Raw genomic sequence first — 25245 nt, forward strand, 5'->3', positions numbered from 1 at the left:
CCATTCCACATTCGGTTATGAAGTTCAGTGCTGCCTCTTAGAGATGAAGGTCATAAACCTACCTTACCGATAATATTCATGTAGAATTTATTTACATCTCTTTAACGTATTTCTGATGAGAAATATTTCTTAGTCTATTCAGTGTATTAATGTATTAATGACCATTCTACTGAGTCATTTTTTTTAAACTTGCTTATTTTCCATCACTTTGAGGTTTATAACTTCATTGCTTCTTTAATTTAGGTGATGTCAGGGCCCTTTTACCCCTCATTTTGAAAAATTAGTTTCCAAAGATCATCTGAAATGGGTGAGATTTCTAACGCTAACAATTTTATTTTGCAATTAGGCCTCAGAAGTCTCTAGAAACAGAGGAGCCTCTTTACTGGCCAGGCCAGGACACAACCTAGTAGCTGCTATTCGAAGCCAACATCAACATGAGTCACTGCCACTGGGTACGTATCACGCTTTGTGAACCCCTGGATAGCCTTGTGTTTCTTATCGTGACTCCTTTAATATTCGGGATTCTGTGTTTTCTTTTTCCTCTCTTATGGTATAGTCCACTCCCCTACCCTTTGTTCCCATACCCCGCTTGCCCCTTTTCCCTCTCCCTTCCTCCTCACTTTGTCCTTCTCTCTTCCCTTCCCTCTCTTCCCTCTCCTCTCTTCCAGACCGTCATTCTCCCCCCCCCCCCCCTTTGTTTATTCCATTCAGTGATTTGTTAGCTGGGTCCCAGGAGAGCATAGTTTAAATGAGGTGACGGATTTTGTTGCTTTTAGATGCACTTTTTAATTTAGGCCTCTCTTCCCATGCATGTATGGGGATAAACTGGCACAGTCTCCATTCCTAACCTCAGCTACCTCTTTCCAAAACACATGCCACTTGTATCAAGGGAAATGAGGTGAGAGAGTCTAAATGGATTTGGATGTTTTCATTATCACTATTGGGAAATCAACAGATGGCCAAAGTCATAAGTGCAAGTGCTCAGAAAAGGATTTCTTTGGACTCATAAAGAATCTTTTGCCATAATAACTATGGCAAAATGACAAGAGAAGTCAGAAAGAACAGAGTGTAGTACTCCCCTCACGGAAGATCTATTTTATTCTCCATCTGTTCACAAGGGGATGAGATAACACCCAGTTAAGTTCCTAGAATATTAAAGATAATTAACTTAGATCTGGTTCACTTTGGGTTTGATCTTTTAAAAATAATCATACCATTATGTCACAGAAAAAACCCTCAAGAGCTTACATTTTTTGATGAGTTTGCTCCCTGCCTTTTCAACTCCTCCATTAAATCCTGGTATCTAGCTGCCATTTTCCAATCATGAGCAAAATTATCTCTGGGCTGAAGACTCAACCACAACTTGTGCTTTTGTCTGTTTCAGCATATAATGACAAGATTGTGGCATTTCTTCGCCAGCCAAACATTTTTGAAATGCTGCAAGAGCGTCAGCCAAGTTTGGCGAGAAACCACACACTCAGGTAGGGGCCTGTCTACCACCCTCTACCTACAGGTCTCTCCTGCTGGTTTTCCAGGTGGGGCAGCCTCTGTGGAGAGAGGGCAGACACTTAAGATGTGTTTTACTCATGCATTTAAATTATAACCTGAATATTTAAGACAAAGGATCCAGGGGTTTCTAATGTTTTCTAAAGTGTTGCAATCAGAGATAGTTATCATGCCAGGTTACCTATTACTCTTATGATGCTAAAATGATTTCCATTGATTTGGAGAGAAGCATGGAAAGGGAGCAAAATAGTTTTCATCAAAAAATTATTTATGTGAAGCACCATATAAATTATTTTTGTTTTAAGAATATAATTGTCTGATGGTACACCAGATATTAGGTGACTATATTCAAAAATAAACCAGCAAACAAAAAGTATCATATGTGTTCTAACACCTTAAATCCTAATGTCCATTATGGTCACTTTTGAATGAGTGTCTCTGAAACTCTGAATCACTTTATTTGGAAGGGAAAGCCACCCAAAGTGATGAAAAGAGAAAATATCCTCTGAACTTAAATCCCACTTTCTCACCAAGATATGCAAGCATATCTCTCCTTCAGTTTAGTACCCAGCATTTCAAAAGCTGGAGATGCACAATGGTTAAGTGTGTCCACTCAGAGTTTGAATACTTGCTCCAGCACTTAGGGACCAGTGATGGAGGCATGTCATTTAATCCTCTACCCTCAGCCTCCTCATCATTGAAACAGGGTCACAAAGTGGGCACCATTAAGATGCTTCACTGGGTTTGTGTATAAAGGACCAGGCAAGGTGGGCAGGGATGCAGCCAGTGACCGCCCCTAACTCCTCACCTCCCATCTGGTGGTCTTTTGAATCTGGCTGACAACTATAATCCTCTACTTTGACCTCCTCAATGAGTCACCAACACCTAAAAATAACCTCTTTGCTAGTCATATCTTTATTAATCCTGCCAGGATGGATCACTCACTGTTCTTTTCCCCTCCATCACCACCCCCATTGACACTTCTTTTCCCTGTGGTTTTACTCTGCGCAAATTAGTACCTCCATCCTCCCAAATGCCCATCATCTCAGTTCCGCCCTCTTTCTTCAGCTTCGCATCTAAACATTTATCTCCTCACTTTTGTCCAGCCCTTCTTTTCTCTTCTCCCTGCCATGGCCAAGTTTGGGTCCTCATCATCTCTCTCCCGGACTTCGCAGGGATCTCTTAAGAAGATACTCCCTATCACTGTACTATAAACAGCATTACCTCCTTATAACCCGTGTCACCCACACCCTTGAAAAAAGCTTCCCGTGGAGTATCCTCAGGGCTGGCCACCACAGTGGCTCTCAGACTCTCTTTTGGGGGACCTCAGAGCAGCTAAGGACCCTGTCTGGAATTTAGTCCTTGAGGAAGTACACCACACAATAGCAGGAGGAGGGCAGAGATGGGCATGTGATACTAACCTCATTGTGAGTAAGGGGGCGGGCTGGCATCCTGTTCCAGACCGGGCCGCTGGCCTTCACCCTCGCAGGGCCTCTGGTCAGGCCTGCCTTTCTCCTAATCCCTGCTCTGGCCACCCTAGCCAGACCACTGAGCAGTTTAGGCCAGATCTGTGACTCAGGGACTCTTGCCCACCTCATGAGGTTTTGAGGCCATATGAAAGAGGCTATTTATGTTGATCTTCTGCAGGTTTTCCTGCCTACCCATTAGGAGAAGACCTTAGTTTCATGGAGGGGGAGGGAGGTGGAATCTGAACATAGTTTGAGAACTTGTGAAAAATGCACCAACTAATAAAATTGGGCTTATTTACATGGGGTTTTTGGGGCGGGGGGGAATTCTTTGTTCAGTTCCTTATGAAACTACGAGCTCCCTCTCCAAAAAGGAACTGGTTTTGATGGAAACTTTCTTACATCAGAGCTCATGCTAAGGAAAGATGGAAACCCTCTCATAAGAGTGGAATTCATTGCAATTGAAGAACTAGATGAACTATATTGAGACACTTCTACAGCTTTTCTCTCCAGGATTTCAAAATTCATTAACAAATACTTTCAATTTCATTACTCAATACCAGCAAAATAATGCCCCCAAACAAAAACTTCCCATGGCTCCTGTTATGTATGTAATAAAGTCAAGATTTCTAACCATAATTTCCATAGTCTCCTAAGACTGGCTCTAATCTAACTCTCCATCGTCCTGTGCTCGTATTTACTTCCTTCTGGTGTCTTCCACCTCCGTCAAACAGCCTGTGCCCTCTCCTACCCACATCCTTCCTGGACTGGCTTCTCTCTTAAAGGCATTTCAACCCATTTGAAAGGCTCAAGTCAAACGCAAAGTCTCGGTGATCTAGGCAGACTTTAGTAGTTCTTTTGCTTTGATTTAATAGCATTTGTTTTTGTACCTCTAAGATATTTTTCCATTATCCCTTGTATTCTACCATGTACTAATGTCTTCCTCTAACACTGGAAGTGTCTTGGCGCAGGGTCTGTATCTTCTTGGTCTTTGAACCACTCTTGCCTCAGAGCCTGGTTCCTCTACTTTGAAGATAGGAAACACTGATTACTTTTTGAGTGAACAAAAGGACTTTAGCTTGACTGATTATCACTTCCACTTGTGTTCAACTCTGCCCAAGTTTTATTACTGTGCCACGGAAGGCAGGGCCATACTCGGTCCATTCGTGGGCTGCTCTCCGGCTCACGGTACATAATAATTTAAGGGAATTTCCAAGGGATTTTCAGAGGTGTTGTACTACATGAAAACTTTCTGACACATCACTGCTCTTGAACATTTTTACGTTACAGATTCTACCACTAAATAAGGAGTTCACTGCTTACTTTTGGGAGAAATGTGAGCTCCCAAAAGGCACTAGAGTCCTGTTTAAATCATTTTTAAAGTAATAAAAATAATCCCCTGTGCAAAAGAGTGGAATATGTTTCTGAAGGGAAGTAAACAATTTCAGCACTGTTGTGTAGTATCACGTTATAACAAAATCTAAGAAACCTCGGGGGGTTTTTTTGCAGTGTGGAATTGTACAATTATGATTTTCCAGATGTGGGTGACTTGGAATTAGGGAATATTGGAACTGGAAAAAAATTGGAAATTAATGTAGAAACTAATAACCTTTTTAAGGTTAAGGACTCCTTTGAGAGTCTGATGAAAGCTCTTATAGACTCTCCTCGATATATAAACATAAATCTTTGCATATAATTTCAAACAGTTAATGGATCCTAAAGGACCTGTAGACCCCAGGTTGAAAACCCAAAGAGCTCCTCAAAAACAGAGAGCCCACAGTGACATCAGAAACTGACTAAGAGGTCATGGAATCAAAAAGGCAGAACAAGAGCAAGAGCTTGCTCTTCAGGGTGTCAGGCTTTAAGAATCCAAAAAACAGGGCACTGGACCTATGACTATGCCTCTGCCTGCGCCTAGATGTGGTGTGAGGGTGTGTCAGCTTGACTTTAAAGATCCAGTAGTTGAAAGGAAAACCTCCTCTCCCCATGACCCTGCCCAGAGGAAGAACTTACTGCTTCCTCTGTGGTTCCCACATGGGGACCATGACCCCATGGTCATTGCTATTCTCCAGGAGCCATGGATCCACTGTCTTGGGTTTGCAAAGCCAGTCGTTGGGTTAGAGGGTGAAGGATGAGTTCTCAGAAAACTGTGTTCAGCAGAAGTAGTGAAGCATAAGGAAACCACATGGGGAGAGGGAAGACGGAGGCATAAAACCCAGGGGTTAATGACATCTGTTAAGTTTAAGGGTCATGGTAGCAGTCCTCATTCATTCTTTCTTTCCTTCAACTAGAGCTTTTATTGAGCAGCTATTCTGAATCAGGATTGTGCGAGGGCCGTGTACCCAGTATCGAAGCCAAACAGACATCAGTCCTACTCTCATGGGACTTACTATCTATTGAGGAAGACAGATGATAGACAAGTGTGACTTTTTTTAAAGCCAAATATATAGCTATAGATTGTATTATGGGCTGTGAAGGACATGATCAGAATTGAGTGATAGTGATGGAAGGATGGCAAGGATTTCCTTGTGGATATTGAGTTTTGAGGTCTTTGAGGCCACAAATGAAGATGTCAGGATGTCAAGGAAGCAGGTGGCTCTACTGACCTGAGCTCTGAGGGGAGCTTTACACTGGAGTTTTCCTGATGGGATGCGTGTAGGAGAGGCGGTTGGCATTCTCACCCTCAGAGATCTCCCCTAGGTCTCAGTGCCTTTGGTCTGGACCCAGGGACATTTGGAGGCCCCTCAGAACACTAGGTCTGCACGAGATTTTCACATACATGACAGAGGGTGTAATGTCCCGTGAAGAGCAACGAAAACTCAGAAAACTCTGCTTGGCTTTCTGATATGTGTATGTGGCCTGAGTAGGTAGGGTGGTGGTAGAACCACTACAGAGGGTGCCACTTCCCGTGGCTGGGAAGGGTGCTCTCCTGCCCTCATGGACTTGACTCTCTTTGGACTTTGTTTCCCCAGGAACCCAGGGAATAAAGAGTGACCCCCTAGAATGTTCTCTCCCTTTTTCCCCAGGCAGGGAGACCAGGGGCTTGCCCAGATGCGGGTCCCTTGGGGCAGCAGGGTGACCTGCCCCAGGGTCATCGCCACTGGGGGAACACATCAATTTGAGAGTCCTTCGTGGGGCTGCAGTTGGTCAACCAGAGGAACAGGGTCCACGAGAATCCTCCAAACAAGAGGGCTGTGAGATGCTGTCAGGATTGGAAGACAGTGCTCAGGCACACGGAGTCAAGGGCACAGGGACTTGGAGGGAGAAGCAGCTGGTGGAGGAGGCTTGGTGCTTGCACCCTTGGCCGGGCTTCCACCTGCTCCCTGAAAAATGATGTGTGGGCAGGTCTGCTCCAGTTTCCAAGTCCCTGGTCAGAGGAGCCGCTATGAGCACCCCCAGGTTTTGGAAATAGCATTTACTGCAGCAGTACTCTACCCATACCTTCAGGTTGGACCACAGTGCATTTCTCTGTTTAATCCCATTTTGTGTATCTCTGTAGAAGCCAAAAAGTTTCTCTCGTCTTCTTAAAAATACCCACACCAAAAGGTCAAGTTCATTATATTTTTACCTGGAAATATGCAAGTTATGATGAAGATTTGGATTCACATTACTATAATCAGAGAGAGAAAAAAGTTGTATCTACAGTATTTTTATTAATAGATTTATTTTTAATCTTTCATTAGAGGAAACTGATTAAAGGGTATACTAGACCCCTCTTTATTAATTTCTTACAAGTACATGTGACTCTAAAATCATCTCAAAAACTTAAACAGAAAAAGAAAAAAGTGAAATATTTTTAAAAAATCAATCCTTAAGTCTTCTCAGATTTCTGCTGCATCTCTTCAAGAAAGGGGAAAAACTTTTAACTTCTTTGAAGCATACCTACAAGGGAATGATTCTTGGCCATAGTGTTTGTAATCTTTGAATATCTGAATGTCAGAGAAGCACATTACAAAGTTCATTTGATCAAAAGAAACGCTATTTACCCATAGACTTATTGGAATCATTTTGCCAGGTTGGAGTTGGAGGTTGTGAAAAAGTCGGAATGCATGAGTTGTAATTAAACAGAGAGAAATTGATGCCTATACTCAAATTGACCTGGGAGACTCTCATGTATTCTGGGGCCAGACCCTCTCTGGACCCAGTGTGGAGTTAATTCATTTTCCATCAGGCATAAAGTTTCTCAGGAGACACCTCGTCACTCTTTCTTCCCATGGCTTCCAAGATGCCGTGAACCCACAATAGTCCTCCCCAGCTCCACTCCCAACTGTGTGGCTCTCTGAGGACCTACCTGTGTTGTGCTCCTTGGCTTCTGTCCCCGTGTGAGTCTGAGGAAAGGTGATCCCTTGGAGAGCATCATGGGAACCTGCAATATGAACTTAAATACCTCGAAATACTCTGGACATTAGAACATCACTGTTCAGCCCTATTGGAAGAGAAAGGGGGATCAGAATGGGGTTCATTCCTTAACTTATGCATCCGTGTGTAATTCTTATTTTCCTTCCCACATTATTCTAGGGAGAAAATCCATTACATTCGGACCGAGGGTAATCATGGGCTTGAAAAGTTGTCCTGTGATGCAGATCTAGTCATTTTGCTGAGGTAAGGGGCTGAGCCTGAAACAGTTCTGGAAAAGCAACTGGAAAAGCTGCTCTGGGCAGTTCTCCAGGACAGCCCGGACTGAAACACTCGTTGCTTGTTCTAGAATATTCTAGCGGCTGCAACTGAAGTAGGGCTCCCACCCTTATACCTGCTATTCACCTCTTTCTCTACATGTAAGACTAGGGTATCAAGAGCTACATATGGTACTTGATGGAGACCTTGTTGTAGGATTAATTAGGGTTTAAAATAACAGGGAGAGTTTGTGTGCCGGGATGTGCCCATCTAAGTGAATCTAAGTGCTTTCGTTGTCTCGTGAGAATTGTAACCACTCTTACCCCAATTTGTGAACATTCTCTCATGGACAGAGAACTAACTTTTTAATTTTTTTTTTTCACTTTGCAGTCTCTTTGAAGAAGAGATTATGTCCTATGTCCCCCTGCAGGCTGCCTTCCACCCTGGGTACAGCTTCTCTCCCCGCTCTTCACCCTGCTCCTCACCTCAGAACTCCCCAGGTAACTTGAGGGTCTGTCATTCTGTCTCCTGCAAGTGGCCACCTGTGTTTCCACCTGATGAAGGTGCCCTCTCTCCCTTAGTCCCCTCTCAATTTGCTGATCATCTGCACACTAAGTTGGGTGTTGACACAGTGCCACCTGTTTTGGTAATGACCCCAAGCTATTATGTGTTTTGCATTTTTAAATGATTTGGAAACATTTTTCACAAAACCAATATTTCATGACATGAAAATTATATGAAATTCATGTTTTGGTGTCTATCAATAAAATTTTATTGGAACCCAGCCACACCCGTTTATCTATATATTTTGTGTCAACTTTCATGCTACAACAGCAGAGCTGAGTAGTAGCGACAGAGACCGTATGGCCCCAAAAACCTAAAATATTTACCATCTGGCCCTTTACAGAAAAAGTCTGTGGACCCCTGCTCTAAATTGCTGTTTTGTTCTAAAACACACTCTCTGAGCATTTAAAAGGGAAGAGCCCTTTCTGGAACATTCTGCCTCATGAATCAGAATGTTATTAGATACCAATTTGAGTAACTTTTTGTTAAGTTGTAAAGGAGTTACTAGGTTACATCCTTACTAGGGACCACCATTATGCCCCCATGAAGATGCCAAAGAAGTTTTTAACATGATGTGAAATTGTTTCCCTAAAGTTTTCTTTGTGTATTAGAATGAATTTAGAATTAGAACTCATGATATTCTTTGTGGGTATTTTCCATTCCAAATGAGGAAATATATATTGAACTGTTTAGCGAAAAAAGAAGCTAGTATTTCCTGGGTTCATCAAGATAATTAGCTTCAGTCAAATCTGTACTCCCAAATGGGATCCAGATATTGAAGAGCTTTTCCCCATTGTCTTGGTTTGCAAGATCACATTGTCATGGGTGTTTGTGGCAAACCCAAGTTTATAACTTTAAAATTTAGTAAAGGAAGTTAGTTGAAAAATCTAGTAACTTCTTATCTTATGACCTCCAGAGTTAGAGTTCAAACTTGGCTTTTGAAGCCAGGGGGAAATGGAGAAGAAAAACAGAATTTAGCAATATGCTCTGTCCCCCAGAAGGGATGTCTCACTCAGCTAGTGTCACTCAATACTGCCATAGGTCTCTAAAACTAGAATATCTTTTCATTTGGTCCACCCCTCTCATGTTGTTCAGAACTATCTCTTAGAGGTAGTTTCGCTGATTCCTAAAATCTGTTTTTAAGTCAGTATCTCCTTGTTATGCCTTCCTCCAAACAAGTGTATCAGTAACATTGCTGAGGAAATGTCCCACGTGTGCTGCGTCTGACATACAGCATAGCTGAGATGACACGGCTTGGGAAAAGGAGGACCAGGAGCTTTGTCAGAGCCAGCATCAGGACAATCAGTTGTTTCCAGTGTGCACAGGATGACTTCCTTCTGGGGAGCAGAGCCTTCCATCTGGGGGACCTGTTGGTCTGCATGATGATCTGCCATCTTGTTGTAGAGATGGTCAAAGCCCGATAATGTGTCTACATCTTGGTCCAAACCTTTGGCAGTAGAGTGTCTACATACCTTTGGTATGTAGAGTATCATTACACGGGGGAGATATCATACTGCAAATAGAAAAAATAAGGGAGTATAAAGAGTGACTTGCTAACTGCGAGTTATTTGGATAGGTTTTATAAAAGGAATCAACCTTCCTGATACAGACATTACTGACACCATGAATGCAAAGAATCATCCAATTCATTGTTGTCAAAGTGCTTAATTCTTTACTCTCCTAGCTTTGACCTTGGGGTCCTAGACTATGTAAGCCAGGTATTTTGAAGTTAAACTTTACAATTCCCATTTTTCTAGACCTTTATGACATTTACCTGGGGCAACATAGTGAATCATACATGCCAAAGCACTTTGTAAAGCTTAAATTATTAGAAAAATGCATCATAGTGACCATGGGCCCTAGTGGTAGTACCAGCAGTAATGAAAGTTGTATTATAAAATATACTGTAATCTGATGGCAGAAAATTATACTTGCACCTACAGAGTTGTATTCTAGTTCTACCTATATCCTGAAACGTGGTATTTCAGCAGAGACTCTTTCCTTTTCAAGTGGTGGCTGTTGGTTCCCCCCACACCTCAGATGCTGCAGGACTCGCTGGTGAGACTGGTGCCGCTGGTGCCCTGTGTGCCTCCTTGCTAACACAGATCAGCTGTATCTCTCCTCCTAGTTGCTGTCATCCACCGACCTTTTTCTCATTCTTAAAGACCGTGGCACCCGTCTCACAGTCTCCCTCTCCTCCCCAAGTCCTTCCACCGTCCTGGATGACATCAGCATCCACAAGGGCACCCGTGCAGTTCCTTGGCCTCCCAGTTTCTGGGCTTCCTTGTCTGCCCTGACCTCCTCCCCCTCCCCCTCCCTTCCCCTCCCCTCCCCTCCCCCTCCTCCCCTCCTCCCCCTCCTCCCCTCCCCCCTCCTCCCCTCCCCCTCCTCCCCTCCCCCTCCTCCCCTCCCTCCCCCTCCCCTCCCCTCCCCCTCCCCTCCTCTCCCCACCTCCCCTCCTCTCCCCCTCCTCCCCTCCTCCCCCTCCTCCTCCTCCCCCTCCACCAGTCCCACAGTCCCCTTCCTGCCTTGTTGTCATCCCTGAAGTCACTGACTCAAGCATCCTACTCCCACCCAACGTGCTTATTCAGCTGCTCTCCCTGATACCACCCTGTGCCCTCATCAGGACCTCCAGTTCACGGACGCCTCTCCTTTCTAACTGCCTCGCCCTCATCCAGCATAGACTCCCTGGTTCATCATTTCTTGACAATGCCCTGAGCTCCCCGATCCTCTCCATTTCATTTACAGAGTTCCACTCCTAGATCACCTTACTATCTGCTTCCCTTACATCTGTAGTCAGGCATTCTTGGGCAAATTCACCTGACAAGGCAGATTATCAATTATAAATTAGTCATCTCTCCACCTCACATGGACCTTAAACACCCAAAAGAAAATTCAACCACATTTCAGTGGTAAACATATGCTCTTCTCTACTCCTATTTCAAACGTTGCCACTCCTCTCAAACTTCCAACCCCTGGGTCTCTCCTGGCAAATGATGTGCCGCCTTCCTTCACTGAGAAAATTGAAGCCCTTAGACAGAAACTGTCTCAAATGCCTGCTGCCTATCTTACAAGCCTACCAAGGCTGCCACCTCCCTCTCCCCCTTCACACCTGTGCATTAGAGGGGGCGTCTTCACTAAGGTCGCAGCAAGCTCTGGGCACCCAGTCCTATGGGTAATTCTCAGCCCTCCTCCTGATCTTTCAGCCACACTTAACACTACTGATGGCTCCTCCCCTTAAGTCACCTCTTCAGTTGGCTTCTGGGACACAAGCTGTAGGCATTTCATCTACGTCTTTGGCCACCTTTGCAGACTCATCCTTCCCTTCCTACCATCCTCAAGACTCTGTGCCAGGTTTTTTTCTCCTCTCTCTCAAGCTATGTCTTTTCCCAATCAAGCATTCAAACGTACTGCCATCAAAGACCAAGCTCGTGATCTCACCCATCTGTGCTTCTTCCATTTGTCCCCATCTCAGTGAATGTCACCACAGGCCATTCCATTATGATGTCTGAAACCCACTTTGGCCTCACTACCAATATCCAGTTCATTGCCTCCTAAACACATCTCCAATCTATCTTCTTCTTTTTTTTTTTTTTTTCGATGTAGTCCCATTTCTCATCTCCACTGACACCACCCTAGTGCAATGCAGGCTGTCTAAATCCATTCTGGGCCTCTCCGGTGTTTTCTCTCTACTGCAGAAAGACTAAGGTTTTCGTAACTCAAGACACATCACGTTGGTCCCCACACAATGGCTTTCCTGTTGTGCTTAACATTAAACAAAATTGCTTAACACAGTGTACCTTATCCTGTTTGATCTGTCTCCCGCCCACCTCTCAAGCCTTGTTTTGCATCACTCTGGTCCTCACATGCTATGCTCCAGATAAACTGGAGCACCATTTTCCATCCTGTCACGGTACCTCTGCATGTACTGGTCCGCTACCTAGATTGCTCTTCTCCCAGCTCATCTCTTCTCTTAAGTTAAGTGGAAGCCCTTCCTAACTCACTCAATCTAATTCATGCCTGCTTATTCTTCAGCTATTCCCCAGGGAAGCCTTCCTGAACTTGGCCAGAGTATTCTGTGATCTCAAAGAACTAAGTTCCTATCCTTCATGGGTAGGAATCATCTCAACTTATAATTATATTCTCATTTCTGTGAGTTTGGTTATATCAGTTTTATCTAGATTATAAATTCGGTACCTGGAATATAAACTAATAAATAGGTATTGAAGGGGCAAACCATGATCATAGCCATCTGTGAAACTTGGAGAAGAATGTTATTTTTTCCATTCCTTTTTTCATTAAAAGGTATATAAAGATAATAAAGCATCTACAAAGCACTCTAGGTGATACAAAAACTCTCTTCTGTAAAGAGTAAGGAATTATTATTAATAATATTATTAATTTTGCTTTTATAGTGCAAGGTAATCTGATATAAACTCCTGCATGCTCTGGGGCCTAATGGACATGTATATTTATTTTAGCGTCAATATAGTTAGAGAAGTACAAAGTACACATATATTACAATCCTAGTTGCTTCATTATAGTTACAACCACTTCTTATAATCTAGTAACTTACAAGAGTCTAGTTTGATTTATGTTGTTTTAGAATATTCAAGCATAACTAAGCCAAGAAATATGCTCATCGAGGTATTCTGAAGAGAAATACAACTTGAAATGGAGTGGAAGACATAAATATTTATTGTCATCAGAATTCAGTCTTCTCTTTATTATATTATACCTGTTTATTATAAAAGTAACTGAGGGAGTGATAGAAATGAAGGGAAACGTCTTGGAGAAGTAAAACACGAAGATGCAGGAATGTGCCTCTGGTTGGCCCTTTCTCCTCCGTTGCCCTGCATATTTGTTCTTCAGTAAAAAAAATGATGACCTTCGGCCTGTGTGCTTCTCTCTGCAGGTTTACAGAGAGCCAGTGCAAGAGCCCCTTCACCCTACAGGAGAGACTTTGAGGCCAAGCTCCGCAATTTCTACCGAAAACTGGAAGCCAAAGGATTTGGTCAGGGTCCAGGGAAAATTAAGTGAGTGCTCCAGTGCTTGGCACTGAACTCAGATGGTAGATGTTTCTATCCTTTTTTCCCCCATAACTTGGTAATATATGTTTGGAGATTGGATACCATGGTGTCCAATATCAGTCATGTTCATAGAAGGGAGGAAAGAAAAAGTTAGGAAGTTGGAAAGAAAGAAGAAAGGAAGTTAAGAAATGGAAGGGAGGCAGGAAGAGAAGAGAAGGGAAGGAGAGGGAGAAAGAAAAGTAGATTTCAAACAAAACCATGTATAAAATCAATGGTAGATCTTTTCAGAAAACAAGGAATCTTGAACTAAATTAAAAAATCGTATGTTTCCCTTTACATATTCTTGGGACAAATTTACCTACTCATTAGTCAAATAGCTTTGATCTTCGGATCCAAGTAAAGAGTTGTGGTCTTTTTCCACTTTGGGTTTATTATTTTCATCTTGAAAAGCCAAACCCAAACTCAGGAATCCAACTTAAGAGATTCTTTTTGGAATTGATCAAAAAGAATCCTAAAGGTAGTCCAACTTGATGGAATGTGTCCCATTATGAAAGTGCACATGTTGTCCTTGTGCTTTCATGGTTTTGAAAAGAGTGTCAACATAAGGCCATAACTGAACTGACGGAATCTATACCTTGTTGGAGAGGCTGGGCAATGAGACCATCAGCCTGGGTCCCCACAGCTCACCTAGAACACTCCCTAACATCGGAGCCCGAGCACCCGCTCACCACCCACATGACTTCTTCTCCTTTCCAGGCTCATCATTCGGCGAGACCACCTGTTGGAGGGAACCTTCAATCAGGTTATGGCCTATTCCCGGAAGGAGCTCCAGCGAAACAAGCTCTACATCACCTTTGTTGGAGAGGAGGGGTGAGGCACCAGCACTTTTATGGAGACACCTTAGTGTGGGTAGACCAGAAACCCCAGATCCTGGGTGATTCTTCTCAAGAAGAAGCAGGATGTCTCTAAGCCTTTGCCCCACGGTGATTCTGATCATGTCCTCCCAGGAGGCCTTTCTCTCCAGGTGTTGCCAATCTTTAGGTTTCATGTTCTCTAAAAGCCTAAGGTGATTGGCATGTTCTAGAGTCTGAGGTCACATGGTCAAAGTACAAGCCAAAAATACAGACCTAAACTACTGCATCTTTACTTTCTCAAGTGAATACCCTTCTGAGTTTCTGATCAAAGAACTCTTCCCCCAAGAGTGCATGTATATAACTACATACCAAATTTTTCATATAATTTCAGTGATTTCTTGGCAAGCCATCTCAACCGTGGAGGGCAAGCCCACCCAGGAGGGCATAGCAGAATGAACTTGAAAGTGTTTTCAATTCATACACATGCACACATGCACCATCACAGGAAATTCTTTTGTACCTCCCACAATGAAGTCCCGGTTTTGAATGGGCCATATCATACCTTTTATCCAAAAGGTATCATATGATCGAGGACAAAGGTTAAGGAACACTGCCATAAGCATTGGTGCATGGCCATCTAGTAAGGACATCATCCCCAAACCAATCACTGCATTCTCATTTTCTACAGCAAAGTATACTTCCCTTAGGATCCACTGTAAAGAGCAGAGGCTGCTCTCTGCTTTCCCAGTACTGACTCTGAAAGGGCAAGCCAGCCCCTGCGTAGGGATAGGTCCCCTGCCTCTCGCACGTAATGAGCTTCCCGGGCCTCTGCTTCCTTTGCAGCCTGGACTACAGTGGTCCTTCGCGAGAGTTCTTCTTCCTTTTGTCTCAGGAGCTCTTCAACCCTTACTATGGACTCTTCGAGTACTCCGCCAATGACACCTACACCGTGCAGATCAGCCCCATGTCTGCGTTTGTAGAAAACCATCTTGAATGGTAAGAGCTGGAATTTTTACTTTCTCGTGTTGGAAAGTTCTGGTCTTTCTTAGTCAGAAGACAGTGGTGTTTCTTGAGGACCACTGTGTTTGGAGCAGCGGCCGGATATCATGAGGGCTGATGGGAATGAATAACAAGGCACTAGAGCGAAGGTTGTCTGCCAGTCTTCACTCAGAATACAAAATAAATTACTAAAGACATACAAATTTCCTATCAACTGCAAATTGATGTAAGATACTGTCATTGCCTTCTGAGGAGACACGAAGGTAAGTAGACGTAGGTTCTGAATGTTGATAATTCTACTAAAATCCTAAGAGTCCCCTGCAGAGGCTTCTTGAAGGTATTTGTAGGCAATTCTCTGATTTGGACCAACAGCTTTCACACTGTGGCCATCAGCTTCTGCATCTTGCTGTAAAATAAGTCTGTTGGGTCAGATGATCTCTCAGCATCCTTCCGACTTGAAAATGCAGTATCTCTTTGGTCCTCTCTTCTTGAGACATCAATTGCCACTTACTGAAATGAGTAAGAAGATCAGTATCAGTCAATTCTGTGTAGTTCTGTGGGTGAGATACCTCAGATATGGGTGTTAGAAGTCTCCAGAAAGCTGCATGGGACATCTAGGATGCCTGCACTTTCCTACTGTGTCACCACCACACCTGACTTGAAAAGTACCCCTGACTTCATTGCAGGAGCTCCTGCCATGAGGAGGGAAACAAGTCTCGGATACTGCTGATGTGGGTTCTTGTCTGACATTGCTTATTGATGATGTGTCATGGGGCTGCTGGTGAAGGGAGCTTCTCGGGTAAAACCTGAGCCTGCTGGGCGTATGGCCCAAATCCCCATATTTTGGTTTTACGGCAACAGAACAACCCACCTCTGCTACAGCTGCCAGCTACAGCCAGTGACCTCTCTCTCCAAACACTCTCAGCTTTGAAGTTCTTTTTTTGTTATTTTTTCATTTTTTAGAATTTATTTTATTGAAGTATAGTTGATTTACAACATTGCGTTAATTTCTGCTTTCCAGCAAAGTGATTCAGATATATATTTTTTTCTTTTTCATATTCTTTTCCATTATGGTTTATCATAGGATATTGAATATAGTTCCCTGTGCAATACAGTAAGACCTTGTTGTTTATCTATTCTATATATAATAGTTTTCATCTGCTAATCCCAAACTCCCAATCCATCCCTCCCCCTCCAAATCTCCCCCTTGGCAACCACAAATCTGTCCTGTACGTCTGTGAGTCTGTTTCTGTTTCGTAGATATGTTCATTTGTGTCATATTTTAGATTCCACATATAAGTGATATCATATGGTATTTGTCTCTTTCTGACTTGCTTCATTTAGTATGATAATCTCTAGGTCCATCCATGTTGCTGCAAATGGTATTATTTCATTCTTTTTTACGGCTGAGTAGTATTCCAGTGTGTGTGTGTGTGTGTGTGTGTGTGTGTGTGTACACCACATATTCTTTTTCCATTCATCTGTTGATGGACACTGAGGTTGTTTCCATGTCTTGGTTATTGTAAATAGTGTGCTATGAACATAAGGGTGCATGTATCTTTTTGAATTATAGTTTTGTCCAGGTATATACCCAGCAGTGGGATTGCTGGATCATATGGTAGTTCTATTTTTAGTTTTCTGAGGAACCTCCGTACTGTTCTCCATAGTGGCTGCACCAACTTACATTCCCACCAACAATGTAGGAGGGTTCCCTTTTCTCCACACCCCATCCAGTATTTGTTATTTGTAGATTTTTTAATGATGGCCATTCTGACCATTGTGAGTTGGTACTTCATTGTAGTTTTGATTTGCATTTCTCTAATAATTAGTGATATTGAGCATCTTTTCATATGCCTACTGGCCATCTGGATGTCTTCTTTGGAGAAATGTCTCTTTAGGTCTTCTGCCCATTTTTTTATTGGGTTGTTTGCTTTTTTTGTTATTGAGTTGTATGACCTGTTTGTATATTTTGGAAATTAAGCCTTTATTGGTCACATCATTTGCAAATATTTTCTCCCGGTCCGTAGATTGTCTTTTCATTTTGTTTATGGTTTCCTTTGCTGTGCAAAAGCTTGTAAGTTTGATTAGGTCCCATTTGTTTATTTTTGCTTTTATTTCTATTGCCTTGGGAGATTGGCCTAAGAAAACATTGGTATGATTTATGTCAGAGAATGTTTGCCTCTGGTCTCTTCTAAGAGTTTATGGTGTCATGTCTTGTATTTAAGTCTTTAAGCCATTTTGAGTTTATTTTTGTGTATGGTGTGAGGGTGTGTTCTAACTTCACTGATTTGCATGTGTCAGCTCTGAAGTTCTTGAGCTGAAGCAGGCGTGTCTGCATCAAGTGTTACAGTGGGTCTCTTGACTCTCCGCAGGTGAAGAAGCAAATGTGGCCCTTTGTTGTTCCTTTTCCTGTAACTTATCAAATAAGTGGATGATGAAACCTGGGAGGCAGAAACACGTAGATGGGGCAGGCGGAGCAGGAAGTGGCCACTGAGGGGACTTAGGAATGAGAATTGAAGGCTACATCTAACTTAGTCACGTTCAGGCAGGGTTCATTCCAGCGGTGGAGAGTGCCATACCCCATGCCACAAGAATATATATGTACACAGAGTATACTTCATATAATCCCTTAATTCTCTTAGTCTGTGAGCATGAAATTTAAGATGGTGTCTTGAAGGTCATGAATTAGAGTCAGGAAATATTTTCATCAAATATCGTAGCAAATAGGAAGGACTATGCTGGGTGTTGTGGGATACCTTCATTAATTAAGCAATTGTAAATCAAGCATGTGCTATGTGCTAGGAGGATACAAAGACGAAGTGAATGAGATCTCCCCCCTCAAGGGGGGAGCATGTGAGTAAATCAATAATTCCACTACAATATCTTAAATGCCAGGTTATGCATACATAATACACGTGTGTGTGTGTGTGTGTTTGAGAGAGAGAGCGCGCCCCCGAGATGCATATATAAGCCTGGGAATTGTATTAAATCACAAGGGGAAATGTCTCACTCAGCCCAAAGCAAGGGATGGGGGAGTGGGGAGTGAAACCAGGGGATCTCATAAAAAGAGGGGATAATTGTGCCATCTTTTTTTTTTTTTTCTAAAGAGAGTGGGTATACGAGCCAAGTCTTAAGGGACAGTTGAGTAGGAGACTAGGTAGAGAAGGGGAGAAAAGACGTTTTGAGGATCCAGTATTGGAAGCAAGACTCGAAAGGCGTGGGAGGGAATAGAGCCTTCGGCAAGCAGTGTAGGTGGATCAGAGCCAAGAATGGCCTTTGGGGTTGTGGTGGGAATGAGGCTGGAGACAAAGAGAGAGACCGATGGTCTCATCCCATAGGGAGAATGCTATCATTGGATTTGTGTTTTCAAAAAGTAAATCTTGCTGTAATGTGGGGAAAATTTTGAGGGAAGGCTGGAAAGAGCCGAGACCAGCTCTGAAGCTGTTGATACGTCATGGGGAGAAACAGACGATCAAAACTGAGACAGAGGCAGGGTCTGAGAGAGGAGGGGACTGACTTTGGGAACTTCTCGGAAGGAGAAGAGACTGAACTAGTTGGCTCACTGGTTTAATGTTGAGGTGAAGGGGAGAGAAAAATATAGAATAAGTTCAAAGTTCCTGGTTGCACCATGCGATGGATTGCGACCATTCACTGTGATGGGAGTTATGTGAAATAGATGATACTTAGAGGAAAGATGAGGAATTCACTCTTTGACACGTAGAATTTGCAGGTGCCCTTATAAATACACACGAATATATTAGTATGTAACTGGAATATGGCCCTGGGGAGCTGGGCTGGAAACTGAGTTTGAGAGGTACCAACACAGCCGGAGTGGCTCAGCCATGGGAGGAGATGGGAGCTCGCAGAGAGGTGGACCATGCTGATGTGTCAGGGATGGGCAGAGCCAAAGGTCCCTGGGGAGAGCTAAGAAGGAGTGGCCCGGGACTTCCCTGGTGGCACAGTGGTTAAGACTCCATGCTCCTAATGCAGGGGGCCCGGGTTCGATCCCTGGTCAGGAAACTAGATCCCACATGCATGCCGCAACTAAGAGTTCACATGCCACAACTAGGGAACCAGCGAGCCACAACTAAGGAGCCCGCGAGCCGCAACTAAGACTCTACGCAACCAAATAAATAAATAAATATTTTTTTTAAAAAAGAAGAAGGAGTGGCCAGAGCGCTCAGCCTGGGAGGAATGGAACAGAGAAGGAGGTGCTCCGACGAGGACCTGCTGAGGGGGAAGAAGGCAGTCTGAGAAGGTGGAGGCCAGAGGAGGTGTGCAGGCAATAGAAAGGGGTCCCCAGGGGTTCAGAGCCCAGGATTGGGAGGACAGAGCTTAGGACATCAGAGTAGGGAGAGCGTTCAGATGACCAAGGGAGTTGCGTTTGGATGGTGGCAGAGGTTCATGGGGGTAAGCGCCCTGGCGGCGTGAAGGGAACCCAGCGTTCTGGAGGAAACCTTGGGATCCAGCATGTCTCAGCACAGATGCAGGGGAAGGCCACAGGCAAAGGCCTGATGAAAAGCACAGGAGAAACGCTGGACTTCTGGCGTGCTCAGTCACTTTCCACCAGGGAAGGCACCTCGCCAACTGCCCAACCCCTGCTTTCTTTCGTCCTGACTCTGCTGTCTCTGACCATCTCTGGCTGGAGCAGGCCGTGTCACTATGTCTGTTACACTTCAGCGCTTGGAGGAAGGAAACCACAGGGATGTTTTAAGAATTAGCAAAGTTCTCTGGATGGATCCTTTATAAAGGTCAAAGGCCTGTAGTGCCTGGCCCAGAGGTTAGTTACCCTCTGTCTTTGCAAAGGAAAGGACGTGAGGACTTTCACCCGCTGAGGTTCCCGCTCATGTTGAGAATATTTGCTGTGTAGCCCGGAAGCAAAATGACAGGTACCTTTCTGAGCAACTAGCAATCTGAACAGAGCTCACGCAGGTGAGAGCTCCCTTTTAGCTCAACATTGGATGATGAATTGTTATGAAGTGAGCCGGGGCCTCCCCTCTGATCCGAGGCTCTGACTCTGTACCTCAGTCCCCTGAGCCCTGGGCTGGCAGAAAAGCCAGGATGCAGAGCCAGCAGTGGTCCCAGATGGTACCACGACCCTCATGTGGGGTCCGACTCTTGTCTCATCAGTGCTTCAGAGGTCCTGGGGGAAGGAAGAGGGTCTCCTTTGGGCGTCACTGCCACACAGAGAGAACTTGAGCCACTGGGTACGAGCCTGCTTTAGCTTTGAATGGGAAGCCCTGCTTGGCTGTGGGCGTCTCAACCAGATGGTAATGCTGCAGTTATTCCTTCTGTGTACGAGATTTATATGACAAAGGTGGCAGTTCAAGTCAGTTGGAAAAGAACGGACTATGTAGTCAATGAGGCCAATATAACTGGCTCTACAACCAAAAAAAATTAGGTTAAATTCCTCTCCAACTTGAAAGCACATGTAAAAAATATAACAGTAAGATTTCTTCAGAAAACTCTAGGTGACTTTCTATATATTCTAGAAAATAAACATTATTGAGAACAGAAAACAAACTCAGGAAACTTTGAGTGGTAGAGGCTTTTTCACTCAAGATTGGAACCCTGGAATCTAGCAAAGAAAAGGAAAATATATTTGAATATATAAAAATGAAAATATTTTTTATGGCAAAAATACCATAAATAAAGGCAAAAGGCAAGCTTTGATTTTGAAAAATAATCTTTGCAACTCAGGAAAATCAGAGGCTGAAAATCTGCAATATAGATTTCAAAGAGCTCTTCCACCTTGAAAAGAAGAGGAGAAACAACTCTAGAAAAATCAGCAAAGAAAATGAAAAAAGCTGTTCAGAGAAGAAAAAATCCAAATAATCACCAAACCCATAAAAAGAATTTCAATTTTATCAGTGGCCAGGGATATTTAAGTAAAATAAACTATGATATATCACTTTATAACAATCAAATTGGCAAAAATTAAAAAGAATTATATTACCTCTTTTCAGGGGGACATGGGTGAAAGTTTATTCTCTTCCATCACCAATAGAAATGTGAATTTTGATAGCCTTTTTTAAACACACGATCAACAACATATATTAAAACTTTTAAACCCATATACCCTCTGGCCCATGAATCTCTCTCATAGAAATAAAAGCACTGCTATAAGGACTCTTATAATAACAGCTAATATTATTGAGCCCTTATTATGGGCCAGGTATCTTTGTAAAAGCTCTACATGAGTTGAACATCCTGTTATGATCTCCCTATTTTACAAATGAGGAAACTGGTACCCATAGAGGTTTAGTACTTGCTCAAGGTAGCATAGCCAATAAATGGCAGAGCCAGGAATCCAACCCAGGCAGCATGGCTCTCCAGTGCAAACTTTTAAAAGCTATCCTATCCTCCCTAACAAAACATACCAGGATGTTTATTTCAGTATCATTTGTAAAGACACAAATGTAGAAGCAACCCAACTGTCCATCAACAGAGACCAGTTAATTTCATCACAGCAGCTCCACACTGCACCATGATATGAGGCGTAAAAGAGCTGAATTAGAATCTTACCAGATGATGGAAGAGGATTTCTTCAAGATATTGTTGAGGGAAGAAAAGCAGAAAACTATGAACAACACAATTTAAAAACCGAAAAATAATGATGCAAAACCTGTACCTGTATGGATATAGATATGTGAATATAAATAACTTAGTATGTGATTAAATGACTTAGAGGAAAAATATGGAAGGATACATCTTAGTCAGCATGGGTCCCAGGAGATGAGATGAGGAGAGAGCAGCCAACCAGGCCAGAAGGAGACAAAACCAATGATAATAAAAAGGTATCTGTGAGCATATTAATGAATTGATATAAAAATTACAAGTGTGTGTAAATTTTTAAAAATAAATCCCTAACGACTAAAATGACGTTTGGTACAAATGGCTTAGCTAAGTTATTAGAAAGAAACAAGTGTCTTAGACATGAATCCCTCAACGCGCCCTCCGATTTCTGAGGACCCGATGCTGGTCGCACGAACTCCTGGACAGTCAGTGAGCCTCTGGCGTATTAGAAATGCCACACAGACGCACTACCACCTCGCTCACTCTACCTCTGGCACTGTCTACAAAATGAAGTCCAGATTCCTCAGATCCTCAGGGGCTCCCCAAGGTGCAAGATCACCTGTCTTGGGACACCATCTACCTCTCCCGGCAGCTCCTCCTCTCACTCCCCGTGCTCCGTCAGGTGCGCTCCTCTCCCTTACGGGCCCCGTCATTTCCTCTGTTCTCTCATTTATGTGGGTCCACGTGTCACCCACCCTTTAAAGCCCATTTAAAATACTTTATAGTTCTTTTATGACTTCTTTCCTGAACTTTCTTCTGAAGAGTAAGTTCATCTTCTCTTGAGTTCTTTATTTTTTTTTTTAATATTTATTTATTTGGCTGCGCCGGGTCTTAGTTGCGGCATGCGGGATCTTTAGTTGTGGCATGCATGCAGGGTCTAGTTCCCTGACCAATAATTGAACCCGGGCCCCCTGCATTGGGAGTGCAGAGTCTTAACCCCTGGACCACCAGGCAAGTCCCCTTGAGTTCTTTTAGAAACAAAGGTTTTCAGACACTTTTAGCTGAAACCTTGTTTTCCAATGAAATTTACATTCAGTCCCAGTATGTAGAACAGAAGAAGGTGGAGTTAGTCTCCTTCAAGGAGTCTGGGGGCTGGTCATTTGTCCACTCGGACTCTTCTTCCTCCTCCCCATCTTTATGCTTCTGTGCAAAACAGTTTGAATAGAACACCACTCTGGGCTGTCTGCATTTCTCATTCCATCTCTCCCTGGCTACTCTGTATTGTAAGGATTCGTGCTAGCTTCGAAACTGGATCCAGCAGCAAGCACGTTATCGCCCCTTGCAACCAGCATGGTTTCTGGCATACAGGCAGCACCCTTCAGTTCCTGAGGCAGGGTGCCACACAGCCAGAGGAGTAAATTCCTGCTCCAACTCTCAGCTGCTGTGTGACCCTGAGCAGGTTTCTCAACCTATCTGAATCTCAGCCTCCTTTCCCATGAAAAGGTGATAACAGTGCCTATTCTGTGTGATGGTCGTAAGGGTACTGGAAAAGTGACTGGTACCCAGTAGGCATTTAACAGATGCGGTTGCCATCATTCTGTCCTTGAGTGTATGTGTGTATTTTATAGGGACATCAGAAAGTGTTAGAGAAAGCTAGGTTGGTTCTCTTGATCCCAGGTTTCTGAGTCTTGACACTATTGACATTTGGGGCCAGATGATTCTTTATGGTGGGGACTGTCCTGTGTGTTGGAGGATGTTGAACAGCGTCCCTGGCCTCTGCCCACTAGGTACAGTCTCACCACTACCACCACCCCGGGGTTGTGACAACCAAAAGTGTCTCCAGATATTGCCAAACATCTCCCTATTGAGAACTACAGCTTTAATGTTCCCATATGGAAAAAGCTTGGAAAAAGAAATGCGTCACATGGCTGACCAAGGGCAGCAATATCTTTGCAGGATTAAGAATATTTCCGTGGCCTATAGTTCTATAGAAAAACATGTTTATATTCAACATCTCTGGTTCCTGGACCAGCATAACCCAGCCCCTGAGCGGGGACAGGGCAAGAGCCACAGTGCAGTCAGGCCCCTGAGCTGAGCCCATGCCCTGATTCCCTTCAAGTCCATCCAGAAGAGAACCTCCCACTTGCTTCCTTTTTTTTTTAATACCCTTTATGAGTCGTTTCAAACATCCAAACAACAGACATGCCTAATGCTCTTATCACCCAGTTTCAAGAACGTGTACACTTCTCCAGATCTGAATTTGATTTTTTTAAAGTAAAATTTACACATTACGTGCACCAACTTTATCTGTATATTTTTGACAAATGTATATACATGTATATCCTACATCCTTATAAAGATATGGAATTTTTCTGTCACCTCAAAAATCTTCTCATGGTCCTTCCCAGTCTATCTCTGACCCCTCTTAACTCCATGAAACCACTGAATAGATATTTTCAGCACCTGTTTTCTTTGTATGCTCTAGAACTTCATAGAAATGAAATTATTTCGTTAGTCCTCTTTAGTAGTAATTCTTCCACTTGCTTTTTTTTTTTTTAACATCTTTATTGGAGTAAAATTGCTTTACAATGGTGTGTTAGTTTCCGCTGTATAACAAAGTGAATCAGCTACACGTATACATGTGTCCCCATATCTCCTCGCTCTTGCGTCTCCCTCCCACCCTCCCTATCCCACCCCTCTAGGCTTCCCAGGACAGTTGCCTCCCCGACTCATTCAGGGACAGAGCTTGGAGTGAGGCCGCGCCCCTTGGGAATCAGGATTCCCACAGCATTTCTGGGTGGTTGGGAGGGTGGAGGGCAGGGAGTGTTCAGGCAGGTGGTTTTGTCACCTGCCCAGCAGCAGGTCACCCTCTCCCTCCCGGCGGGCCTGCATGTGCAGGAGGACCAGATGCCACGCCTCAGTCTTCCCACAGACCAGGAGGGAGCAATTACAGAGCAAACCACTGGCGGGGATGTCAGGACCAAGCCCAACCCACGATTAGCTGTAGAGATGGGACACTAGCTTAGGGCCAAACCCTGAACTCAGCTGGCAGGAATGTGCACCCAGCAGAGGGAATGCAGACCGCGCCGGGCGTGGCATGGGAGCCGGGGAAATGTCGTTCTGTAAGTACAGGGAGCTGCAAAGAACTAGCCTGCCCTTCCCAAATACTGACTGCAGAACAGCTCCATAGCGGGGACGTGCTTTTTGCTGGCACTTGCCCCCGTGTTCACATTCCAGAGGGAGCTCTGTTTGTTTTAATTTGTGTTAGTCGTCCGTAGACCTGATCACTGCTTTTTCTGGAAGCTCAGTTGGGTGGGGCAGCTGGAAGGGTGCAAGGTTTTTGAGGAGACAATGAAAGAAGAAAGGGAAAGACTTGAATTATAAGAGAGGTCAGAACATTGATGGGACAGGAGCCCGAGGAGGCGGAAGGGAAGGGGATCTATGGCACAAGTGGAAAGAGAAACTGAAACCAGGGCGGCCCTTCGTCCTCTGGACTGGAGGGAAACACATGGCAAGTGTCGCCACGTACAGGCTGGTGACACAAGAAGGGGATTAGCTTGGGACAAAAGGAAGAACCCCTCCCCTGTTTAATGGGACAGGAGGAGGCATGCATGCAGGTCACTGGGCTGAGAGGAGGCCAAGCAGGACCCTTCACATCCTCTGCTTTTGGAAGAGACAGGTCTTTGAACTCCATCC

The 25245-nt window shown here is 43.9% G+C and overlaps 1 protein-coding gene across 1 annotated transcript in view; it reads left to right on the plus strand.

Annotated features, from left to right (window-relative positions):
• Nucleotides 1-25245, plus strand: part of HECW1 (HECT, C2 and WW domain containing E3 ubiquitin protein ligase 1) — a 237124-nt gene that overhangs the window by 178369 nt on the left and 33510 nt on the right. Inside the window, exons 15-21 of the mRNA XM_059932896.1 lie at nt 347-452; nt 1385-1481; nt 7491-7574; nt 7977-8086; nt 13066-13186; nt 13937-14050; nt 14878-15030. Of these exons, the coding sequence (XP_059788879.1) occupies nt 347-452; nt 1385-1481; nt 7491-7574; nt 7977-8086; nt 13066-13186; nt 13937-14050; nt 14878-15030 (785 nt within the window). The remainder of the gene's footprint in view (nt 1-346; nt 453-1384; nt 1482-7490; nt 7575-7976; nt 8087-13065; nt 13187-13936; nt 14051-14877; nt 15031-25245) is intronic.

Source organism: Balaenoptera ricei, chromosome 9 (assembly GCF_028023285.1).
Source record: "Balaenoptera ricei isolate mBalRic1 chromosome 9, mBalRic1.hap2, whole genome shotgun sequence".
NCBI classification, from domain to species: Eukaryota; Metazoa; Chordata; class Mammalia; order Artiodactyla; family Balaenopteridae; genus Balaenoptera; species Balaenoptera ricei.